At 42.2% G+C, this 22,343-nt stretch overlaps 1 protein-coding gene and 1 long non-coding RNA gene across 7 annotated transcripts in view; one reads left to right on the top strand and one right to left on the bottom strand.

Annotated features, from left to right (window-relative positions):
* The window catches only part of HSCB (HscB mitochondrial iron-sulfur cluster cochaperone), a 32,016-nt gene that overhangs the window by 6,277 nt on the left and 3,396 nt on the right, over positions 1-22,343 (top strand). For 3 of the 6 annotated variants that reach the window (XM_047696280.1, XM_047696286.1, XM_047696285.1), the window contains 2 exons: positions 728-775; positions 12,429-12,551. In XM_047696280.1, coding sequence (XP_047552236.1) covers positions 728-775; positions 12,429-12,520 — 140 coding nt within the window. In that variant the 3' untranslated portion in view covers positions 12,521-12,551. Of the gene's footprint in view, positions 1-727; positions 776-3,467; positions 4,383-12,428; positions 12,552-22,343 lie in introns of those variants that run through there. The other 3 variants (XM_047696283.1, XM_047696282.1, XM_047696281.1) reach the window with 3 other exon arrangements.
* Positions 2,535-22,343, bottom strand: part of LOC125081649 (uncharacterized) — a 35,838-nt gene continuing 16,029 nt past the window's right edge. Inside the window, exons 2-3 of the long non-coding RNA XR_007121768.1 lie at positions 3,359-3,553; positions 2,535-2,626 (exon numbers count right to left, since the gene is read on the bottom strand). This is a non-coding gene — a long non-coding RNA (uncharacterized LOC125081649). The remainder of the gene's footprint in view (positions 2,627-3,358; positions 3,554-22,343) is intronic.

Here is a 22,343-nt window from a genome sequence, read left to right as displayed (position 1 = left end):
CTTGTGATCTCTGTCTGTCAAATAAATAAATAAAATCTTTAGAAAAAAAAAAATGATTGTATAGCCATTTTACAAGCCTTAGTGATTGCCCCTCAGACGTTACAGAGGTAGGAAAACAACATTGCCCTAAACAGAAGCTGCTGGGGAGCCTGGGTGGCTCAGTTTGTTGAGTGCGTGACTCTTGGTTTCAGCTCAGGTCATGATCTCAGGGTTGGGGGATTGAGCCTGAAGTCAGGCTTTGCACTCAGTAGGGAGTCTGCTTGAGATTCCCTCTCTCTCCCTTTGCTCCTCCCCTGGGCACATGCGTGCATTCTCTCTCTCTCTCTCTCTCTCAAATAAAAACAAATAAATTAAAACACAGCTGCCGTCTTGGGACATGTGGACACAGGGCTTATGAGGCCTCCTCACCTGGAATCTAAGCTCGCTGTTGTGTTGTGCTGAAACCAACTATAAAGTGTTATCTTCAAGGGACGCCTGGGTGGCTCAGTGGGTTAAGCCGCTGCCTTCGGCTCAGGTCATGATCCTGGGGTCCTGGGATCGAGTCCTGCATCGGGCTCCTTGTCCAGCAGCGAGCCTGCTTCTCTCTCTGCCTCTGCCTGCCTCTTTGTCTGCTTGTGCTCTCTCTCTGACAAATAAATAAATAAAATCTTAAAAAAAAAAAAGGTGTTATCTTCACATCTCAAGTCTGTATAAATAGAAAAATTAAGATAGTGATTTTCTCTTTCAGCTAAACAGAAAGAACTGACTGACAATGTGAGCAGAGCTTTTGAACAAGGTACTTTCTTCATTTCTTGACTTTCTTAAATATGGAAAGAAACCATAAGCACTGAGGTGTAACCATAGATTGAATAAGTAACTGTTATATACTCATCCTATAAGAAGTACGTAGGGAGCTATAAAATATAGGCAAGTGGACATTTCTCCCTTCAAGGATTCACAGCCTTGCTGGAGAACTAAGTTTTGCCGAAAACCATGATATGCCAGTGAAAGAGTAGATGAAAGTGCTTCTGTCTCCTGTTAGCAAGTAGGAGAAGTTAAGGTACGGGATGTAGGCTGAAGCCAACACAGGCAGATCCTGAGGGCAAGGCTGCACAGTTGACATCTGGCAAAGCCTGCATGCCCTTTCCTCTGCAAAGCCCAGAAGGAAAAGCCCATGGCAGAGCTGTGCCCAAACTTCCTGGTCCCCATTGCTCCTGGCTTTCAGCTGGGAGAGATTCAGTCTTTTTCTGGCTATTTGGAAGTAAGAACAGTCTTTTTCTCCATCCTAGACTTGTACCACCCCTCAAATACAGGAATAATGGGCCCTTCGGCTGAAGGATCATTTGACTGCAGGAAGCAGAAGGCCACTCAGGCTAGCCCAGATAAAAAGGAGGTTATTAAAAGGAATTAGGACTAGCTCCCCAAATCCAAAGAAAAAGTCCCTGTGAGGATTATAGTATACAGTGGGATAAGAGCTCTTCTAGGCAAAGCCTGGGAGCCAGAAAGCAGTCTGGAACCAAGCTGTGGACCGGGACTCGATGCCTCTCAGTTTCATTCTATCCGCTTCTCACTATAAACCAGTTCCATCCACTTCCTCATTAGTGCACAGTGCTCCAAAGTGGCCTTCCGCACTGGGTGACTTCTTGGTTCGCCTAGGTCCATTACCTAATAAGTACAAGGACTTTGACCATCTGACTAGAGTTCCCTGGACCCAACTCTAGATTCCCATAAGGGGGGATGTGGTTGGCACAGCTCGAGCCAGATGTCCACTCGAGTCTAGTCAGCTAGTGCTGAGGGGACAGGCTTACACAGTGTGCTGTCCAGCTTGCAAGGGCTGTAGAAGTCTGTTCTGACAAACAGACAGAGGGAGGGCCTCTAAAAAGATGTCAGGGAAATACAGATTAACAGCCTGATATGGCTGCCTGAAATCCATGAACCCAAGCCACTGGCTACTCCGTGTTCCACCAGGATTCACCCCCATCTCCTACTGCACTTTTGTAGATTTTTTTTTTGTAGATTTTAAGAAGAATAAATAATATTTAAGTAGAACTTAAGTAATAAAAACAGAAGAAATACCCTTGTCGCCACCACCCAGCTTAAGAAATAGAACATGCAGGGGCGCCTGGGTGGCTCAGTGCTTTAAAGCCTCTGCCTTTGGCTCGGGTCATGATCCTAGGGTCCTAGGATCGAGCCCCACAATCGGGCTGTCTGCTCGGCGGGGAGCCTGCTTCCTCCTCTCTCTCTGCCTGCCTCTCTGCCTACTCGTGATCTCTGTCAAGTAAATAAATTTTAAAAATTAAAAAAAAAAAAAAGAAATAGAACATGCAGTGAAGATAAACAAATGGTCAATAAGCACATGGAAAGATATGCAACATCACTAATCGTTAGGCCAATGAAAATCAAAATCACAACAACATACACCAATTAGGATGGCTAGTAGTAGAAAACCCAGAAAATAACAAGTATTGCTGTGGGTCTGGAGAAGCTGAAACTCTTGTGCACTATTGGCGAGAATGTTTTCCACTATGGAAAACACTATGGTATTTCCTCAAGGAATTAAAAACAGGATCGCTGTAAGAGCTAACAATTCCACTTCTGAGAATATACCTAAGAATTAACAGCAGGGACTCGAAGAGATGCTTGTAGGCTGTAATGGTAAAGCCAGATACTACTTAGAGTGGTAAGGATACATTTCAATCAGTAACAACTATTGCAGTAGGGAAGAGTCTGGTGTGAACTGAATTCCCGATTTATACAGAGGTTACTGGGTGTTTTAAAGAAAGAATGAAGGGCACCTGCATGGCTCAGTTGGTTAAGTGTCTGCCTTCAGGTCAGGTCGTGATCCCAGGATTCTGTGATTGAGCCCCGAATCAGGGAGTCTGCTTCTCCCTCTTCCTCTGCCCCTCCCCCCACTCATGTTCTCTTTCTCCCTCCACCCTCTCTCTCTCAAATAAATAAATAAAATCTTGGGACGCCTGGGTGGCTCAGTTGGTTAAGCAGCTGCCTTCGGCTCAGGTCATGATCCCAGCGTCCTGGGATCGAGTCCCACATCGGGCTCCTTGCTTGTCAGGGAGCCTGCTTCTCCCTCTGCCTGACATTCTGTCTGCCTGTGCTCACTCTTGCTCTCTGACAAATAAATAAATAAAATCTTTAAAAAAATAAATAAATAAATAAATAAATGAAATCTTAAAAAAATAAAGGGAGAATGAAGGAGTAGGGAGGGGGATGAGCATGATCTCGGTAGAGTCTGGGAATTGGAAAATTATAAAAAAGGGAAGGTGGTGGGGTTTGGTCCATGTACGGATCTGGGTTTGCTAACTGGGGCTTATCGAAGTTAGGCTTCTACCCTCCCTCAGACACTGGGAGACAGGAGTCCTACCTTCTGATGTTAGCTGCAACAAACAGTAAGAGACAGGAAGAAGAGACATTTTTCTTTTCTCCTAACAATGTAAGTCCATTTCTCATTTGATTGCCCTTTGTTTATTAAGGACGAGCTGAACCATCTGTTGAGACTTGGTAGAAGAGGATATTTGGTGGATGACGTGAGCAATCAGGCATTTAATGAGGAGCATCTCTATGGAAACAAAAAGAAAACAAAGGCTAATAGTGGGAACAGACTATAAACCCAGTTTCTGAGTCCAGAGGCCGGGCAGTCACTTGAGAAGACGCTGACCCCTTAAGCATCTTTACATGGTGGTGTGAGGACAGCAGTGGCAATCTGATAGATTTCTTGTTTTATAGTCTGAATGTTGGTAGTGATGGCATAGACGTCAGTGTCACAGCCATGGCTATTTCTGAGAGCAGAGCATGGAAGACACAGGTGTTCTGCTGGCTTTTAGGGTAGCCCAAGTGGCAGCAAGTCCAGGCACAAAGGTTGCCAGCACGTGATTTGTAGTGATGAGTTCTTTGATGCTTATATCAAATTGTCTGGGCTTAGCTTACAAGGTGTTTTCAGATCCCAGAGGAAAGGGCGACCACAAGAGAACCTGAGTCCCAAAAAGGATTAGGTTTTAGATCTCAGTGATCATACCGTTCTTTCTCAGGAGAGGAGGAAAATGGGAAACAGCACTTGGATAGTTGTAGCCAGATGCTGAAGGAAACTAGGATAAGAATTTGCTGAAGGCTGACAAAATGTCTAAGATGGCAGGATCCAGCTTGGTTTATAGGAAGATAATAAAACCTCAAGACTAGATTCTGGGTGTGGTATACTTTTCCACTGTCATAAAATTTCTATCAAAGGTAATCAAGGTAAGAATAGTTTTGTGAACAAAAATACCTTTAGTTGCATTAAAGTTGGCCTAATTATTTACATGAATGCAATACGAATAGTAATCAACAATACAGACCTTTTTTTCTTTTCTTTTTTTTTTTTTTTAAGATTTTACTTACTTATTTGACAGAGAGGGAACACAAGCAGGGGGAGCGGGAGAGGGAGAAGCAGGCTTCCCACCGAACAGAGAGCCCAATGTGGGCCTCGATTACAAGACACTGGGATCATGACCTGAGCCGAAAGCAGCCGCCCAACGACTGTGCCACCCAGGCACCCTTAAGTTTTCTTTATGGAAGTTTTTATAAGGAATCTCAGATTGAACTTTATTTTTTTTTTTAAGATTTTATTTATTTATTCGACAGAGAGATCACAAGTAGGCAGAGAGGCAGGCAGAGAGAGAGGAGGAAGCAGGCTCCCTGCCGAGCAGAGAGCCCGATGCGGGGCGCTCGATCCCAGGACTCTGAGACCATGACCTGAGCCGAAGGCAGCGGCTTAACCCACTGAGCCACCCAGGCGCCCCTCAGATTGAACTTTAAAAGCCCCTCAATGAGGGGCGCCTGAGTGGTTCAGTCAGTTAAGCATCTCACTCTTGATTTCAGCTCAGGTCTTAATCTCACGGTCACAAGTTCAAGCCTTGCACTGGGCATGGGAGCCCACTTTAAAAAAAAAAGAAAAAAAAAAAAAAAAAACAAGGGGCACCTGGGTGGCTTAGTGGGTTATGCCTCTGCCTTCGGCTCAGGTCATGGTCTCAGGGTCCTGGAATCAAGCCCCGAATTGGGCTCTCTTCGGGGAGCCTGCTTTCCCCTCTCTCTTTGCCTGCCTCTGTGCCTACTTGTGATCTCTCTCTCTCTGTCAAAAAAAAAAAAAAAGGCGTCTCAATGCTAGGAAGTCAAACAAAGAATTTGCCATCAGATGTCGCCTGTAATACCTACAGATTTGGGTGAATTCCTCTATTCTTGAGGTTCCCCCAAAACATTCTAAATTTCCTGGGCCTGCAGGGAAGTGACCTTCTTTATTCACCTATAATGCTGAGAACCCTATAAGCCAGGTGTCAACCCGGTTTTATCCAAAAGGGCTTAGTAAGCTTTGGCCCCATAAAGTCAACCTTACTTCCTTAAAATTGTCTGTTCTGTCTGATTTTATACATCATTTTCAAATGTGACGTTCCATTCAAAGCCTTGGTCATATAATAAATGTTTTTTTTTTTTAAGATTTTATTTATTTATTTGACAGAGAGATCATAAGCAGGCAGAGAGGCAGGCAGAGAGAGGAGGAAGCAGGCTCCCTGCTGAGCAGAGAGCCCGACGCGGGGCTCGATCCCAGGACTCTGAGATCATGACCTGAGCCGAAGGCAGTGGCTTAACCCACTGAGCCACCCAGGCGCCCCTATAATAAATGTTTTAAATTATGTCCTATCACAAAGAGGACAGCTTCTTGCTGAGCCTATGCAAATAGTTACATTGCCATGAAAATAAGAATGTTCAATAATAGTTTCAGAGTTTTTTTGAGGAATCGTGGAAGGAGAAAAGATAAATGTTTTCATTTTGTTTACACAAGTAAAATATATTTCTTAAATTCCCTACGAGTGAGGTCATATGGCACTTGTCTTTCTCTGACTTATTTCATTTAGCATTATACTCTAAATCCATCCACATCGTTGCACGTGGCAAGATTTCATTCTCTTTTATGGCTGAGTAATATTCCATTGTATGTATACATATATATATATACCACATCCTCTCTATCCATTCATCAGTCAGTGGACACTTGGGCTCTTTCCATAATTTGCTAATGTAGATGATGCTGCTGTAAACACCGGGGTGCGTGTATTCCTTCAAATTAGTATTTTTGTATTCCTTGTCAAATACCTAGTAGTGCAATTGCTGAATTGTAAGGTAGTTCTATTTTATTTATTTATTTTTTTTTTAAAGATTTTATTTATTTATTTGACAGAGAGAAATCACAAGTAGGCAGAGAGAGAGGAGGAAGCAGGCTCCCTGCTGAGCAGAAAGCCCCATGTGGGGCCCAAACCCAGGACCTGGGATCATGACCTGAGCCGAAGGCAGCAGCTTAACCCACTGAGCCACCCAGGCGCCCCTCTATTTTTAACTTTTTGAGGAACCTTCAGATGTTTTCCAGAGTGGCTGCACCAGTTTGCATTTAAGAAACAAAACAAACATGGGGCGCCTGCGTGGCTCAGTCATTAAGCGTCTGCCTTCAGCTCAGGTTATGGGGTCCGGGGTCCTCAGATCCTGGGGTCCTGGGATCAATCCCCGCATCGGGCTCCTTGCTCAGGAGGAAGCCTGCTTCTCTCTCTCCCACTCCCCCTGCTTGTGTTCCCTCTCTCACTGTCTCTCTCTCTGTCAAATAAATAAAAATCCTAAAAAAAAAGAAACAAACAAACCAAACAAATGGGGGTGCCTGAATGGTGCAGTCAGTTAAGCTTCCAATTCTTGGTTTCAGCTGAGATCACAATTGCAGGGTCATGAGATAGAGCCCCCTTGGGCTTGGCACTCTGCGTGGAATTGGCTTGGGATTTTCTCTCCCTCTCTCTGCCCCTCTCACTTGTGCTCTCTCTCAGTCTCTCTCTACAATAAACACATAAATCTTTTAAAACAAACAAAACAATCATAGGGGGAAAAAAAGAGAGGCAACCAAGAAATAGAGTCTCACAATAAAGAACAAACTGATGGTTACTAGAGGGGAAGTAACTGAGATGGGTTAAACAGGTGATGGATATTAAGGAGGGCCTGTGATGAGCATGAGTTATGTATGGAAATGTTGAATCACTAAATTGTACACCCGAAACTAATATTACACTGTATGTTAACTGGAATTTAAATAAAAACTTACATATATGTGGGGGGGGTATACTTTTTTTTTTTTAGTAAAACTTGGAGCACCTGGGTGGCTCAATGGTTAAATGCCTTCAGCTTAGGTCCTGAGCTCCCAATCCTGGGAGAGAGCCCTCCCTCCCCGGTTCCGCTCCCTTCCCAGCGGGGAGTCTGCTCCCCCTCCTTTTGCCTCTCTCCCTGCTCATGCGATCTCTCTCTGTACCTCTCTACCTCAAATGAATAAATTCAATCTTTAAAAAAAAAAAAAAGGCACGACTTACTAGATTGTTAAGTCATGAGCCCATTGGCTTTTTCATTGGAGTTTTGGAAATCCTAACTTAATTTATTGTTTTGATCTCAAGATTATTGAAGCAATGCCATCAGAAGCCTGTACCTGGGGCGCCTGGGTGGCTCAGTGGGTTAAGCCGCTGCCTTCGGCTCGGGTCATGATCTCGGGGTCCTGGGATCGAGTCCCGCATCGGGCTCTCTGCTCGGCGGGGAGCCTGCTTCCCTCTCTCTCTCTCTCTGCCTGCCTCTCTGTCTACTTGTGATCTCTCTCTGTCAAATAAATAAATAAAATCTTTAAAAAAAAAAAAAAAAGAAGAAGCCTGTACCTGGTACAGTCCTTTTTCATGGGTGTCTGAGACAGTACCTTCTTGTTAAACACACCAACCATCTGGCTCATAGCTGGTTGCCGGAGCTTTTAGGAAAGCATCAGAGTAAAACCACAACTATCTGTGGATAGCAAAACACATTCAACCACCACAGTTAAAGATCTGATGAGAGTTTGTTATCAAAATAATAGAGTCGACAGGGAAATTTGCTTGCTTCTGTGACATAGAACATTTTAACATAATAACTAAATATTATACCAGGACTTATTATAGTGAGACTATCGACAAATTTCTAGGAACTTTATAAAATTTCTAAAATAGTAACATCCTGCCCATACAAATATAACCTAGAGAAGGTTAAATATCTCTTCTTTGACAGTGGTTCCCATGTAATGGGAATAATAATCAAATAAACCTAATTAGTTTAACATCTCTCCTTTTAGAAGGTGAGAGAACAAATCCTTTGAGGTTTTCCAGGGATCCTCTCAGAAAATTCAGTTAGTTTGAGGTCAGGAAGACTTTATTTAGAATTCAATTTTGGGAAGTTGTCCAAATTGTTAAATGCTTTAAATATTTAATTACATAGGATCATAGGTCATTGTAAAACAATACTTAGTTATCCATTTAACCAAAGTGGTGATAAAAAAATTTCAAAGGCAAAGGCAAATGAAAAATAAAGAACCTTACCTCTGAATAATGAGAAGACTTTGATCTCTTAAGTAACAAAGGACATGATAAGGACAATATGAAGCACAGGAAATTATTTTGATAAGACACAATATATGCTACCTAGGCAGATTAAAAGGTAAAGAAAAATCTCTCAGTCTTATATTAAGACTAGACCAATAATCAAAAAAACTTTGTATTTTTTTAACATTTTTTTAAAGATTTTATTTTTATTTATTTATTTGATAGATCACAAGTAGGCAGAGAGGCAGGTAGGGGGTGGGGGGAAGGAAGCAGACTCCCCACTGAGCAGAAAGCCCCAACGGGCTGATCCCAGGACCTTGAGATCATGACCTGAGCCAAAGGCAGAGGCTTAACCCACTGAGCCACCCAAGAGCCCCAAAACTTAGGTGTTGTTTTTTTAATTTTATTTATTTATTTGTTAACACAAGGAGGAATGAGGGGAAGCAGCAGGCAGAAGGAGAAGAGGCTCCCCGCTGAGCTAGGAGCCTGATGTGGACTTGATCCCAAGATCCTGGGATCATGATTTGAGCCGAAGGCAAATGCTTAACTGACTGAGCCACCCAGACATCCCAAAACTTTTAATTTTACCAAGAAAAACAAACTCTGGTTTTGTCAGTACACTATTGAGATTGAAGTTCAAGAGGTGAGGCTGGCTCGGTGAGTGGAGTGTGTGAGTATTGATCTCGGGGCTGTGAATTCAAGCTGCACGTTGGGTTTAGAGATCACTTAAAAAATAATAATAAAATCTTTTTTAAAAATTAAAAAATAAAGTTCATTAAAAAAAAAAAAAAAACAGCTATAGGCACACCTGGGTAGCTCATTTAAGCGTCTGCCTCAGACTCAGGTCATGATCCCAGTGTCCTGGGATGGAGTGCCCTCAGCAGGAAGCCTGCTTCTCCCTCTCCCTCTGCATTCCCCCTCTTGTGCTCTCTGGCTCTCTATCTCTATCTCTCTGTCAAATAAATAAATCTTTAAAAACACAAAAACAAAAATCAAAAAACAAAATATAATATGTATATAAATCCACTTAATCTTAGCCAGCTTTGACCTCACAACATAAAATTCCTTTTCTACAAACCTTCTACAACTCTCAATATCCATTCATGTTTTGTTCTCTTCTTTCTCTCTTTCACATTCTACTTTAAGACAAAATTATTCTTTTTTTATCTTAAGGAAACATACTCTTCATTCTTTACATACTTTTCCTATAAAAAAAAATCCTACTTTTCTTTCGTTCCTTGTATACAGTTTTTTCGTTTTAATCTTGTTATTCATAGTCTTATTTTTTTATATATTAATTATAAATTTTAACCATTAGTAACCTCTATTTTACAGAAAAACAACTGAGAACTATACCAGTATTCTGTAGTAGATAAGCAAATTTTATGAATATACCATCTCATAAGCTACAGAGTTATATGCTTCCTATAACTTTTTTTTTAAGATTTTATTTATTTGAGGGACGCCTGGGTGGCTCAGTTGATTAAGCAGCTGCCTTCGGCTCAGGTCATGATCCCAGCGTCCTGGGATCGAGTCCCACATCGGGCTCCTTGCTCGTCAGGGAACCTGCTTCTCCCTCTGCCTCTGCCTGACATTCTGTCTGCCTGTGCTCGCTCTTGCTCTCTGACAAATAAATAAATAAAATCTTAAAAAAAAAAAAAAGAGAGAGATTTTATTTATTTGAGAGAGAAACTGAGAGAGAGAGAACCCTGGGATCATGACCCAAGCTGAAGGCAGACATTTAACCTCTGAGCCACCCAGGAGCCCCAAATACAACAAATATAAGGACATGTTTAAAGAGATCCAAGATCCTTGGCCTCTCTGGACCATATAAAAATAAATAGCCAAAAGTATATAAACTTAAACTTTTGCTTAATAGTGAATGTTTTAAACTTTATCCTATTTAGAAATTAATTATATATTAAATGAATATCTAGGGTTACCTGGGTGGCTCCGTTGGTTAAGCAACTGCCTTTTAGGTCATGATCCCAGGGTCCTGGGATCAAGTCCCACATCAGAGTTCCCCTGCTCTGTGGGGACCCCCTGCTTCTCCCTCTGCCTCTGCCTACAACTCTTCCTGTTTGTGCTCTCCCTCTCTCTGTCAAATAAATAAATAAAATCTTCTAAAAATAAATAAATAATAAATGTATGTCTATTATTTAACTTAGCTTACCATGACTCTAAGGTTCCAAGTTTTCGGATTTTGGAAATGATTTTTAGGTAGCATGTTATAAAACACAATTATTGTCATTATAAACAAAGTTTGTCAGAGTCCGTTAAGTGTCTGCTTTCAGCTCAGGTCATGATCCAGATCCAGCCCCATGTCAATCTCCCTACTCAGCGGGGAGGCTACTTCTCCCTCTTCCTCTGCTGTTTCTCCTGCTTGTGCTCTCTCTCTCTCTCTCCCCCTCTCAAGTAAATAAATAAAATCTTTAAAAAATAAAGTTTCTCAGGATGATTTAATTTACGATCTCTATAGTAGATTTAATTTATGTAGATTTAATTTACTATCTCATTAACCTTAATTTACTATCTCTATAATCTTAAACATCTAATAAATATAATATTAGGGGGGCTTCTCAGTGGTTCAGTCAGTTAAGCCTCTGCCTTCAGCTTGGGTCTTGGTCCCAGAATCCTGGGATCGAGCCCCATATCGGGCTCCCTACTCAGTGGGAAACCTGCTTCTCCCTCTCCCACTCCCCCTGCTTGTGTTCCCTCTCTCACTGTGTCTCTCTCTGTCAAATAAATAAATAAAATCTTTAAAAAATAAAATGTAGGGCGCCTGGGTGGCTCAGTGGATTAAGCCTCTGCCTTCAGCTCAGGTCATGGTCTCAGGGTCCTGGGATTGAGTTCCACATCAGGCTCTCTGCTCAGCGGTGAGCCTGCTTCCCCCTCCCACCCCCTGCCTGCCTCTTTGCCTACTTGTGATCTCTCTCTGTCAAATAAATAAAATCCTTAGAAATAATAAAATGTATGTTTGCATTATAATTTAATGTTAACAACTCTGGAAGTATACCTAGTTTATTAAACCAACAATGCCAAACTAGTCTTATTTACCAAAGATTTATACAAGTTATGTGACAATGAAAAATATTTGAGTTGATTCCTATATTTCTAGAAGTTTTAGGAAGACTAAATTTATGTAAGAACTTATTTCTAAGACAGGATACAATTTTTTTTAACTTTTACTTTTTTAATTTAATTCAAGTAATTAACATATATTATTTGTTTCAGGGGTACAGGTCTGTGATTCATCAGTCTTACACAATTCACAGCTCTCACCATAGCCCACACCCTCCCCAATGTCCATCACCCAGCCACCCCATCCCTCCCACCCCCCTCCACTCCAGCAACCCTTAGTTTGTATCCTGAGATTAAGAGTTTTTTATGGTTTGTCTCCCTCTCTGGTTTCATTTTGTTTCATTTTTTCCTTTCTTCCCCTATGGTCCTCTGCCTTATTTCTTAAATACTGCATATCAGTGAGATCATACAATAATTGTCTTTATGATTGACTTATTTCGCTTAGAGTAATACCCTCCAGTTCCATCCATGTTGTTCCAAATGGCAAGATTATTTTTTGATGGCTACATAATGTTCCACTGTGTGTGTGTGTGTGTGTGTGTGTGTGTGTATACACACACACCACATCTTCTTTATCCATTCATCTGTCAATGGACATCTGGGCTCTTTCCATAGTTTGGCTATTGTGGACATTGCTGCTATAAACATTCGGGTGCAGGTGCCCCTTCAGATCACTACATTTGTATCTTTGGGGTAAATACCCAGTAGTGCAATTGCTGGGTCGTAGGGAGGATGCAACTCTTATAAGGGATTTTATAAATTAATTTGGTAATACCGTCGGGAGATAAGGAAATATATATATGTATCAGACATACACAGATGTACAGACAAATGCAAATACAGATCTCACAGTTTTCATATTAAAACTATCTGTGATTCAGACTGGTTACCTTGGTCAACAGAGTTATTTTTATTCTTGCTTGAAATGAAGCCTCACCTTAATGTCTCTGTTTATTTCAGATGATTTGGAAAAAGCCAAGGAAATGTTAACAAAGATGAGATACTTTTCAAATGTAGAAGAAAAGATCAAGTTAAAGAAGATCCCCTTCTAATGATTACTAGTTTAAAAGTTTCAAAAATAAAGTTCTTGTATATTTATTTCCTGGCTTCTGTTAATTGAGACTAGGGATGCATTCACCATTTTAGTTTTTACTAATTTTACCATTTTAGTTAAACCTGTGGCTCAAGCATTAAGGGATGGGAGTTATCACGCAAGAGGAAACAGAGTACCCGGAGCTTGGCCAGTCAGTTTTGTCATACTTGATACAGCATGCTCCCCATATATGCCAGTAAAAGAAGTGGGGATGGGGCCAACCTAGGGCTCTGGAGAAAGGATTGGCCAACCTTTGCTGCAAAGGGCCAGATAGTAAATGATTAGACTTTGTGGCCCATCCTGCCTCTTTTATAACTGCTTGACTCTGTCATAGTAGCACTTTGTTTACAAAACAGGCAGTGAGCTAGATTTGACTCAGGGATTCCCAACCTCTGCCCTAGAACCATATCTTCTTTCTAATGGCAGGCCCCTCACTAGTGCCCTTGTTAGTCTAATCTTCGGGGAATTCAGTTTGGTAACCATGCAAAGCTGCCTAAAGGATCTCTCAGGCCTACATTTCAAAATGTAGATAATATTATCAAGAGTTAATCCTGTGGGGCCAAGATGGGTACATAGATTACAAAAAAAAAAAAAAAAAGCTTAAAAAAAGGAAGAAAGAAATTTCAAGAAATAACAACGCTTGGAGATCATTGCTTGTTTACAATGGAAAAATCAGAGCTCTGAACTAAGGTTCAACTCCTAGAGCTTAAAACTACTACAGCCCCTTGCGTCCTCCCTCAGCCTTGTCTAAGAATTTATATCTTGTGAATTCTGATCCTGTTCTACTCAGCTTGTTATCATTTTAGGATTTATGGATCTTCTGAAGGCAAATTAACCACAGCAACTGTCTGGCTTCATGGTATTTGGGAATATTAGTATAATCAGCAGCCCTCTTACATTTTACAAGGAGAATGCGTTCCTGGTCTAAAAACACACAGGGAGTCTTTAAGTGAACAATTACAATGCAAGCAAATATGTCTTGATTAAATTGGGTGCCTCTGCAAAGAAATAGGAACTGAAATACTTCTGCAGACTATCTTTATTACTTCTACAGAAAGATGGTAGGGACCAAAACAATCTGACCACAAAAAGAAATCAGATAAACATTTTTGGAGGAACTTAAAAGAAACGTTTCCCCGACCTATTGCCATCAGCTGGAAAGGCCACGGGGCCACGGGGCCTAGTTCTGATTTACGGGATAAATAAAAAGACTTTATTTCTGAGTCACTGGAACTACTTTTGTTTTTTGTCTTTTTTTCCTTCACTCTTCCAAATTCTTTCCCTGTTAGGGTAAAGCCCAAGTTCAGCAGGACTTCTAAATTCAGGAACCCTTGCAAGTATTCCCCACCAATGCCCGATGGGGAGGTAGGCTCCTAGACTTCTGGAAAGTTGGCAGCCCTATTTGGACTAAAGGTTTGTTTTTGGTTTTGTTTTTTAAGTGTATTTATTTATGTAATCTCTACACCCAGTATGGGGCTGGAACTCATGATCAAGAGTCGCATGGTCTTCTGAATGAGCCAGCCAGCCAGGCGCCCCTGAATTAAAATTTCTGACCAAGTGAAGCAAATTAAGCACTCACCCCACCCCAACATCCTTCCCAATATAGAAAAAAAAGTTATCAGAACAACTAACAGGTTTTGGGGGAGCCTGGGTGGCTCAGTAGGTTGTGTCTGCCTTTGGCTTGGGTCATGATCCCAACATCCTGGAACCAAGCCCCACATTGGGCTCCCTGCTCAGCAGGGAGCTGGCTTCTCCCTCTCCCTTTGCCTGCCCCTCCCCTTGCTTGTGCACTCTGTCAAATAAATAAAATCATTTTTTTTAAGATTTTATTTATTTATTTGACAGAGAGAGATCACAAGTAGACAGAAAGGCAGGCAGAGAGAGAGAGAGAGAGGGAAGCAGGCTCCCCACCGAGCAGAGAGCCCAATACGGGACTCCATCCCAGGACCCCAAGATCACGACCCGAGCCGAAGGCAGCGGCTTAACCCACTGAGCCACCCAGGCGCCCAAATAAAATCATTTTTTAAAAAAAAAGGGAACAAGAAAAGGAACGGGGTGCCTGGATGCCTCAATTGGTTAAGCAACTTCCTTCTACTCAGATCATGATCCTGGAGTCCCCGGATCAAGTCCCACATTGGGCTCCCTGCTCAGCATGGAGTCTGCTTCTCTCTCTGACTTCTCCCCTCTCATGTTCTCTCATTCTCTCTCTCTCTCTCTCTCTCAAATAAATTTTTTAAAAAATCTTTAAGAGAACAAAAACAGGGGCGCCTGGGTGGCTCAGTGGGTTAAGCCGCTGCCTTCGGCTCAGGTCATGATCTCAGAGTCCTGGGATCGAGCCCCACCTCGGGCTCTCTGCTCAGCAGGGAGCCTGCTTCCTCCTCTCTCTCTGCCTGCCTCTCTGCCTGCTTGTGATCTCTCTGTCAAAAAAATAAATAAAATCTTTAAAAAAAAAAAAAAGAGAACAAAAACAAATAAGAGGTTTTGACTAATTTGTGATTATTTCTTTGCAGACTCTGCTGTTAGATCCATTGTTACAGATTGGATGTGCACCACCTCCACCTGGAAAATTCATATGGTGAAGCCATAACCCACAGTGTAGCTATATTTGGAGGTCGTGCCTCTTAAGGAATTTATTAAGGTTAAACAAGGTCATAAGGGTAAGACTCTCATCAGGCGGGATTTGTGTCCTTATGAGAAAAGATACCAGGGAGCCCCCTCTCACTTTCTCCCTACACTCATGCACGGGGGTTGGGGGACAGGAGATAACCAGGAAGTGACTCTAACCAAAAACTGAAACTGACCTTGGGCACCTGGGTGACTCAGTAGGTCAGAGCGGCTGCCTTCTGCTCAGGTCATGATTCCGGGGTCCTGGGATTTCCCCAATTCAGGCTCCTTGCTCAGTGGGGAGCCTGCTTCTCTCTCTGTCTGCCACTCCCCCTGCTCTTGCTCTCTCTGTCTCTCTCCGTCTCTCTCTCTCTCTTTCTCTCTCTGACAAATAAATAAATAAATAAATAGTTGAAAAAAAGAAAGAAAGAAAAGAAAAGAAACTGACCATGCTGGCATATTGATCTTGGATTTCCAGCCTCCACACCATGAGAAAATTGACCGCTGTTGTGAAGTCACCCAGTCCATTATATTTTATTCTGTGGGCCTGACATGAGTGATACACCTGGATTTGAATCCTAGCTCTGCCCCCTATGAGTGTGAGGCCACAATTATGCTAAGCTTCATTCGCTCATCTTCAACATGGTGATAACAGAACGTATTTTACAGGGTTGTTGAAGAATCAAATGAAATTAATTAAGCAAATTATTGGTCCAATGCATAGCACATAGTAAGCACTCAAATGTGATTTTTAAAATTATAATGATGGGGGCACCCGGGTGGCTCAGTGGGTTAAAGCCTCTGCCTTCAGCTCGGGTCATGATCTCAGGGTCCTGGGATCGAGCCTCGCTTACAGCTCTCTGCTCTGTGAGAAGCCTGCTTCCTCCTCCCTCTCTCCCTGCCTCTCTGCCTACTTGTGATCTCTGTCTGTCAAATAAATAAATTAAATCTTTAAAAAAAATTATAATGATGACTTTTATTATTTTTACTTTGGCAACAAAGTCATGTCTTTCACAGAAGAGTAAACATGACCCTTTCAGCAGAGTTTCCAGCCCCTACTCTGTGTAAACAAGAGTTCAGCCCTGGGAGAGATGTAGAGAGCAATTAGAAGCTTCCCGTCTATTTGGGGAGAGGGATTTTATACCAATCATCAAAACAATAATAAAAGTTCCCATTTGCTGGGGAGACTGGCTGGCTCAGTTGGTGGAGCCTGTGAGTCTTGGTCTCAGGGTTGTGAGTTTGAGCTCCACACTGGGACAGATTACCTAAAAAAAGAAAAAAAAATCAGGAAAAAGAAGTTCCCATTTGCTCCATAGTTACTATGTGTATTACTTTGCCTAAATCCATCAAATTAAACCCAATTTAATTTCATTGTACAGATAAAGAAACAAGCTCCCAGAAGATAAGAGTCAAGAGCTAGGATTCAAACCCAGGTCCACCTAAGCCTACACTCTTAGGGAGGCTGAACCTATCAAATTAAGTCCCAGCCAAGAAGATTAAACAATTTGTAACTAGGAGCCATTTCCCAGGGCTTGCGTCTTGCCAAACAGAGGCCGGATTTGATGCAAGTCCCTGTTTCCAAGGTCTGCACATACAGCTTCACTGTGAACAGGGAGGGATCACTCCCAGGTGTAGTAACCAGGTAAGAAAGTTTCAGGGAAGAATCTGGACAGAGAGAAGCTGTGTCAGATGTCCCCAAGACCCACCCTAGATGCAGTGACTCTCTAGGAAATATCACTTGACTCCTACTCATGGTATGATATATTACAGTGGAAGGATACCCAGACTAGTTCTTGGACACTGGTCACACGTATTCTCTCCCTACCGTGTGCCAGAATTCCAGACTCCCAGAAGGAAAACAGGTATTCAGCATACACTATATTGTTCCTACAAACAATTTAGGCATGATGGGCCAGTCTTATCAATTCTGAGAATAAGGAAACTCTCCCCAAATCCAGATTGCCAGTCAAGGGCTAAGCTTGTCCGCAGGCTTTTCTAAGGATATTCAAACTCAGGACTGCTATGTTAACTTTTTCCTGCACAGAAGCCAAGGCGGGGTTCTCATTATAACACAGGGAATTATACAACCAATCATCTACCACTAGAGAGAAGGGCACCTCCATTGCTGACTGGCTTTTTCCTGTCTGTGTGGCTGCCACCAAGCCAAGAGGAAGATGCTGCTTTGCTCTGAGTCAAGATAGCAGTCATGCCCCCTAGTGTGTTCAACAGCAGGTGACCAATGCCTTGGATGTAAAGCTTTACTTTGACTAAGAACTTCTTTGGTTCTGTCACTTTATGTGACATGTTGAATATATCAGAGGTGGCTGGATGAAAAATTACAACACACCATTTTTCATTTCCAGGGGTCGCTGTCAAGGAGCAAAAGAATCATCAGAAACACATCATCAGACTCCCAAGGGTTAAGGGCTTCAGACAGGAAACAGCACATGGATGATGGGGGCAGGGGCGATGTATGGGGACGGGGTGAGGTCTTCAAGGAAATGGAGTAGGTGCCCCATCTCAAGCTGCAGAGGAGATAGTACTAGACTCTTATTGTTGCCATGGAGACTGTGTTGACAGTCTCATGATTTTTTTCAAGAGAGACGTTAGAATTGAGATTTTAAAAGGATATTTCCCAGGGAGCCTGGGTGGCTCAGTGGGTTAAGCCTCTGCCTTCGGCTCAGGTCATGATCTCAGGGTCCTGGGATCGAGCCCTGCATCGGGCTCTCTGCTCAGTGGGGAGCCTGCTTCCTCCTCTCTCTCTGCCTGACTCTCTGCCTGCTTGTGATCTCTCTCTGTTAAATAAATAAAATAAAATCTTTTTTAAAAATAAATAAATAAATAAAAGGATATTTCCCTGGGGCTGCCAGGACTATGGAAGCCCCAAGCAAGACACCTAACTCAGCTGGGGTAAAGGAAGGAACAGGATAGGCTTTGCAGAGGAGGTGATGTGAGAGAGTAAAGTGTTGAAAGAAAGAAAGAAAGAAAGAAAGAAAGAAAGAAAGAAAGAAAGAAAGAAAGAAAGAAAGGGAAGGAAGAAAGATTAAGAAAGAAAGGAAGGAAGGGAAGGAAGGAAGGAAGGAGCACTCATCCAGTGGACTAAGGAAAGAAGAAATCAGGTTACAAATTATATTTGTGATACTTCAGTTTTCACACAATCAGACAGAACTGGTTCCCGTCTAGTGCTTCCTCTAACTCACTGTGTGACATTGAGCAGTTTAGTGTCTGAGTTTCGGTCTTCTTGTCTGTAAAACATGAATGGCCATAGCACCGCCCTCAATGATGAGGACATGTACATGGGACATCAGGAGTGAAGAGTATATAAAGGAGGCCACTGTACTCAGCAAATAGTAATAGAAGCACGGAAGGAGATGGGAGCAGAGAGGAAGGGTCCTTGGCTTCAACCCAGGGTTAGGGGCAGAGTTATGGATGCTTCCTGAAGGCATTTGGCATTTTCAGGTAGATAAGCAGGAGATGTGGCATGCAAGTGAAGAAGAATCCTATTGCCCTGGGCCAGAGAGGAGCTTGAGAGAGAGATAGCCAGGTCAGGAGGAGCAGTACAGTTGACCTTGAACAACACAGGTTTCAGGACTGCGGGTCCACTTATACACAGAAATTTTTCCTCAATATAGTTCAGTACCGTAAATGTATTTTCTCTTCCTCATGATTTTCTTTTTTTTTTTTTTAAGATTTTATTTATTTGACAGACAGAGATCACAAGTAGGCAGAGAGAGACAGAGAAGCAGGCTCCCTGCTGAGCAAAGAGCCCAATGCGGGACTCGATCCCAGGACCCCAGGATCATGACCTGAGCCGAAGGCAGAGGCTTTAACCCACTGAGCCACCCAGGCGCCCCTCCTCATGATTTTCTTAATAACATTTTCTTCTCTCTAGCTTACTTGACTATAAGAACAGGTGTATAATATGTATAGCATTAAAATATGTGTTAATCAACTATTTGTATTATTGGTAAGGCCTCTGTCAATAGTTGGCTATTAGTAGTTAAGTTTTTGGGAAGCCAGGACTCATATGTGGATTTTCTTTCTTTCTCTTTCTCTCTTTCTTTTTTTAAGATGTTATTTATTTATTGGAAAGGGAGAGAGCAAGAGAGAGCACAAGTGGGAGCAGAGGGAGAAGCAGGATCCCCACAAGCAAGGCCCCCAGTGCGGGGCTCTATCCCAATACCCTGGGGTCACGACCTGAGCTGAAGGCACCAACCCCTATGTGGTTGAAGAGCCACTGGAGTACCGGGGTGGCTCAGTTGGCTGAGCATCTGCCTTGGGCTCAGGCCATGACCCCAGGGTCCTGAGATCAAGCTCTGCATCCAGCTCGTTGCTCAGCAGGGAGCCTGCTTCTCCCTTCGCCTCCCCCTCCCCCTGCATGTGCTTTCTCTCTGTTAAATAAAATATTTTTAAATGGTTAAAATGGTAAATTCTATGTATTATATATTTTTAATGTTTTATTTTTACGTAATCTCTATACTCAACGTAGGGCTCAAACTTACAGCCCCGAGATCAAGAGTCACATGCTCTACTGACTGAGCCAGCCTGATGCCCCATGTAATGTATATTTTACCACAATAAGAAAAAAGGAAGAAAGAAAATGTGGTCCTACCTACCAGTTATACTGTAAGTGTTGGCTCACTCTCTCTGCTGTTTTTATATATGTGTGCTTTCATCATTATGATGTTTTATATTCTGTCTGGCTTCCTTAGCTTCAAATTCTCAGAGAAGTAGAGGAAAGCTCACTATAACCCCTATGTATCTCTTATTCACGATAATTACCAACTCCCCCTCCAGCATTAGGAAAAAAAATGGCACATACCACTAGAACCTCCCAGCATATGTTAGAAAAAAGGATGGCACACAGCACTAGGAGGCTGGGTGTTTTGTACTGCACATGGACCTAAGCCAGCTTGCCCATCCATGGCTATTGGGTTCCTGTCGGGAGGTGTCGGAAACCACCAAGAATACTGGGTAGGTCAAAGTTAGCTACTCTACCGTAACCTTGCTACCAGATTTGCTTTCTACAAGTTGTATTGAGATTTAATTTATGTACCATAGAGTTCATCTGTCTGAAGTGTATACAGTTAGTGGTTTTAAACCTATTTACAGAGCTATGCAACCATCACCAGGATCTAATTTTAGGACATTTTTGTCATCTCAAAAAGGAATCTTGTGCCCTTAGGAGTCACTCTCTATCCTCCCCACCTCTTGCCCTAGGCAAATATTAACCTGTAGATTTGCCTAGTCTGGACATTTTTTACAAACGAAACCATACAATAAGTGGTCTTTTGTGACTGGCTTCTTGCCTTTAGCATAAATGGTACACATTTTGGAGGCACATGGTTGGCTCATTCAGTGAAGCATGTGACTTTTGATCTCAGGATTATAGCTTTGAGCCCCACATTGGGTGTTGTAGAGATTACTTAAAAATAAAATCTTTAGGGACGTCTGGGTGGCTCGGTCCATTAAGCAACTGCCTGAAGCTTGGGTCATGATTCCAGGGCCCTGGGATCTAGTCTCACATCAGGGGACTAGATCCCAGGAAGCAGGAAGCCTGCTTCTCCCTCTGCCTGCTATTCCCCTTGCTTGTGCTCTCTGACAAATAAATAAATAAAAATCTTAAAGAAAAAAATCTTTAAATAAATAAATGTATGTATGTACACATTTTTGTGTGGACATATATTTTCATATTTCTTGGATCTATGCCTAGGAGTAGAATTGTTGGGTCATATGGTCCCTATATGTTTAATCTGTTGATAAACTGCCAAACTGTTTTCCAAAGTGCTTGTACTATTGACATTCTTATCACAGTATATAAAGTTTCCAATTTCTCCATATCCTTGGCAACACTTGCTACTGTCTTTTTAATTTTAGCCGTTCTAGTAGGTGATATCTCACTGTAGTTTTGCTTTTTTTTTTTTTGAGATGGGGGTAGAGAGAGTGTGAGCAAGTGAGGGGGGCAGGGAAAATAGAGAGGGAGAGAGAGAAGGAGCCCAGTACAGAGCCCAGTCTCATGACCCAGAGATGTTGACCTGTGCCTAAATCAAGAGTCAGGTGCTTAACCGACTGTATCACTGTATCTTCATTTGCTACTAATCACTGTAGTCTTCATTTGCATTTTTTAAAAGATTTTATTTATTTATTTGCCAGAGAGAGAGAGAGACAGAGAGAGCACAGGCAGGCCGAGGGGCAGCAGAGGCATAGGGAGAAGCAGGCTCCCCCACAGAGCAAGGAGCCCAATGTGGGACTCGATCCCAGGATGCTGGGATCATGACCTGTGCCGAAGGCAGCCGCTTAACCAACTGAGCCACCCAGGCGTCCCATTCATTTGCATTTCTGACTCATGATGTTGCACATATTATCTCATATTTACTAGCCATTTATAAATCTTTTCTGAAGTAATGTCTGTTCTTATCCTTTACCCTTTTAAAAACTGAGTTGTCTTTTTACTATCAAGGTAATTTTTCACCTATGTTAATACAATTCCTTTATTGGATAGATAGCTTGGAAATATTTTCTCCTATTTTGTGAGTTATCTTCTCACTTTCTTGATGATGTCCTTTGAAGCACAAAAGTATTTAATGTTGATGAGGTCAATTCACCTGTCTTCTTTTTTTGTTACTCTGTTTTTGGTGTTGCAGCTAAGAAAGCGTCACCTATCTACCCTTGCATTTTCTTCTAAGAGTTTTATATTTTTAGCTCCTACATTTATGTCCATACTCCATTTTGAGTTCATTTTTGTATATGTTGTTAGTCAGGTATCTAACCTCATTCTTTCGCATGTGGCTATCCAATTACTCCAACATCATTATTGAAAAGTTTGTTCTTTCCCCCTATTGAATTGTCTTGGCATCCCTGTTGAGAATCAGTTGATCATAAATGTATGGGTATATTTCTGAATTCTTAATTCTATCCCATTGATCTACACATCATCTTCATGTCTGTATGACACTGTTTCGGGATTGGAAAATGTGTTGAGAAGCTAGAGCCAGTGTACTAAATTAAGAAAATGCAGATTATAGGGGCGCCTGGGTGGCTCAGTGGGTTAAGCCGCTGCCTTCAGCTCGGGTCATGATCTCGGGGTCCTGGGATCGAGTCCCACATCGGGCTCTCTGCTCGGCGGGAAGCCTGCTTCCCTTCCTCTCTCTCTCTCTCTCTCTCTGCCTGCCTCTCGT

Source organism: Lutra lutra, chromosome 12 (assembly GCF_902655055.1).
Source record: "Lutra lutra chromosome 12, mLutLut1.2, whole genome shotgun sequence".
NCBI lineage: Eukaryota > Metazoa > Chordata > Mammalia > Carnivora > Mustelidae > Lutra > Lutra lutra.
Note: the sequence above shows the minus strand (reverse complement) of the source record. Positions and strands in the feature narration are given on the sequence as shown.